Source organism: Artibeus jamaicensis, unplaced genomic scaffold, assembly GCF_021234435.1.
Source record: "Artibeus jamaicensis isolate MK-2021 breed Jamaican fruit bat unplaced genomic scaffold, CSHL_Jam_final scaffold_614, whole genome shotgun sequence".
Lineage (NCBI taxonomy): Eukaryota > Metazoa > Chordata > Mammalia > Chiroptera > Phyllostomidae > Artibeus > Artibeus jamaicensis.
The window spans coordinates 7,881,115-7,884,053 of NW_026522050.1; the positions used below are offsets into that span (position 1 = coordinate 7,881,115).

At 40.0% G+C, this 2,939-nt stretch overlaps 1 protein-coding gene across 1 annotated transcript; it reads right to left on the reverse strand.

Annotated features, from left to right (window-relative positions):
• Positions 1–345: 345 nt before the first annotated feature.
• On the reverse strand, positions 346–1,287 carry LOC119035686 (olfactory receptor 1009-like). The gene has a single exon (XM_037127119.2). The coding sequence runs from the start codon at positions 1,285–1,287 to the stop codon at positions 346–348; it is 942 nt and encodes a 313-aa protein (XP_036983014.2).
• Positions 1,288–2,939: the final 1,652 nt, after the last annotated feature.

A 2,939-nucleotide genomic window follows, 5' to 3' on the forward strand; every position in this document is an offset into this window, starting at 1 on the left:
TAATCTCAAGGGATAAGCAGGAAGAGAAAACATTAGCAGAATCATAGAAAATTAATGACAGAAATAAAATAAAGCCTTTGTGAAAATAATTGCACAGTGAGGTGTCCAAGAGAAGAAAAATTAAATGGACTGTGGGCTCCAACAACAATATGGGTATATTGCAGAGACAAATCACGTACAGGGCTTAATAAATCTACACTAACTGACTAAATGAACAAACAACTGGATACATGAATGGATAAAGGGGTGTCATCCAGACTCCAAACACTTGAAAGTAGCCTTAGGAATCACACAATCAGTCTTTCCATTGAGATTTTTCCCCCAAACTTCTTTCCAGAAAAGAATTCAGGCCCAACAAGTCATCCTCCTAGAAAGAGTTCTGTGGATGGCATCTTTGACCTCCTTGTTCCTCAAGCTGTAGATAAGTGGGTTCAACATGGGGATGACTGCTGTGTAAAACACAGACACTGCTTTATTGAGATCCAGGGAGAAACTGGCACTCGGTCGTACGTAAATAAAGAACAGGGTACCAAACATGATGGAGACAGCTGTCAGGTGGGAGGAGCAGGTAGAAAAGGCTTTGCGCCTTCCATCAGCCGAGTGGATCCTCAGGATGGCAGTGAGGATGTAAATGTAGGACACCATGATGGTCAGACCACTGAAGACACCCACAGCTCCAGCCACGATGAAAACCACCAACTTAACAAGCCCTGTGTCAGCACATACAAGGGAAAACAGGGGGAACACATCACAGAAGAAATGATTGATGACATTGGGGCCACAAAAAGGGAGGCGAAATGTGTTTGTTGTATGAGTCATGGTGTTCATGAAGCCAATGACATAGGGACCAGACACAAGCTGCATACAGAGGCTCTGGGACATGGCAGCTGAGTAGAGTAATGGGTTGCAGATGGCTACATAGCGGTCATAGGCCATGGATGCCAGGAGAAGACACTCTGCTGCCACAAAGAATGCAAAGAACCACTGCTGCAAAGCACAGCCCAAGAAAGAGATGACTTTCCTCTGCAGAAAGAAGTCAGTGAGCATCTTGGGACTCACAACTGAGGACAAGCACATGTCCACAAAGGACAAGTGGCTGAGGAAAAAGTACATAGGTGTGTGAAGGCGGGAACTGATACAAATCAGAATAATCATCCCCAAGTTTCCTGTTAGGTTGATAATGTAGAAACTCAGAAAGAGCAGGAAGAGAAAGACCTGCAGTTGAGGGTTGTAATTCAAACCTGTGAAAATGAACTCGGTGACCCTTGTGTAGTTTTCATTGGCCATTGACTGGTTGTGATTTCAGTAGAAGAGCAGAGGTGTCATGGCACATTTGGTGAACATATCTTCAAACTGGGACATAGCAGAAATGAACTAGAAACTGAACTAATGAGAAATGATATGAGTTAGTTACAAACTGCATTTGGGAATACAAAATGAAATAGAGACCACTGCAAAAGATCACACCCATAGCTATAATATGTATAACTCTGTAGAATCTATCAATACATAGATGAAAAGGTGGAAGCCTAGAAAAGAGGAGCAGCTTGCTCAAGGTATTCACAGTTGACTCACTGAGCATAGGTGGTTCCACAATGGACATCTGTTAACTCCCACCTTAGTGAACTTTACCTGAGTTCACCATGTGGCCACATCCCTAGTGAAATGATGCAGGAAAGTAGAAGTGAAGCAAGCTGGAGAAGAAATGAGTGGTCACTCATTTTTCAGATGACTTTCTTTGCATTTTGTGATTATAACAAGACTCAATGCATGTTATCCAATTGTTCTGGCATCCACCTTCTCTCATGCCAGGAAAGTTACTTTTCTTTATCTGTGAAGCAGGAATAGGAATAGTAATACCAACCTTGTATATTTTTGTGAGAATTAAATGAGACAATGCACCCAAGCCTCTAGCAACATCTTATTGAGCACCTAAATAAGGGGACAATAATTGTTAGTATTTTTGTGCTACATACTTCTTTGAATAAGCCTGCAAGCTAAATATCACATTATTTTACATTAGAGGGAACTGAAGCTCAGTCCAAATCCCTAATGCTACTGAATGACAAACGTGGGCTTTGAAACGCCTCTCAAAATGGTCTGTGCTTTTCCTTTTCTTACACTGTGAAATATTGATGTATTCACTATTCCTTTCATTTTAAAAAATCAGCCATAATTTCTACATGAGTATAGGATAACATATTTCTGCTTTTCTTTTCTGGTGAGGAATTTATAGCCAGTGGCCATTAGTGGGAAGCCCATTAGATAAGAGAAACTGTTGAGTTTAAGTACCAGTGCAGAGAAGAAAACAGTGCAGGGAAGAAATTTGGAAATGAGCCTAAATTCTCCCATCTCTGTATCTTCTGTAGATTCTTATGTCACCCACATTAGGGTGACCTTAGTTAAGTCAGGTGATCTCTCTGAACTTTACTTAAATACTTTATGTATTCAACTTAGCTAAAATTTTTGTCTTTGATGTGTGCAGGTTATCACCCACGTAGAATAAAAGGCTCAATGTACAAATGTTCAGTAAGCTACTTATCCATTACTTAAAAAAAAACTTATGAGCCCAAGAATATCAGAGTCCAACATAAGACTTACATGATAGTCACTTTTCCTTCAGTTTTCTATTTTGAAATTCATCATTTGACTTTAACAAGGCCTCCTTTGAAGCAAAAAAATACAGTTTAAAATATGTCTTTGGCTTTGGGGGAATTAAAGAGACAGATGAAATAACCAGTAAAACTGTCTCCCCTTCACACTCACCCCTTGTTTAACCCTCTTAAGAAGTCTACTAACTCCCACTCCATTAGTCTCAGTCTTCACCATCACAATTGCCTGAGACTTCTCAACTCTTCTATCAATCCTATTTCTACATCTGCCCAAGCCTTCTACCCCTTTATGAAAATTTTAGTGTCTTAGTTTCTCTTTTTTTTAAT

Excerpts from the sequence above, each read along its gene's own strand:
- LOC119035686 (XM_037127119.2), bottom strand. The coding sequence starts at position 1,287 with ATGGCCAATGAAAACTACACAAGGGTCACCGAGTTCATTTTCACAGGT.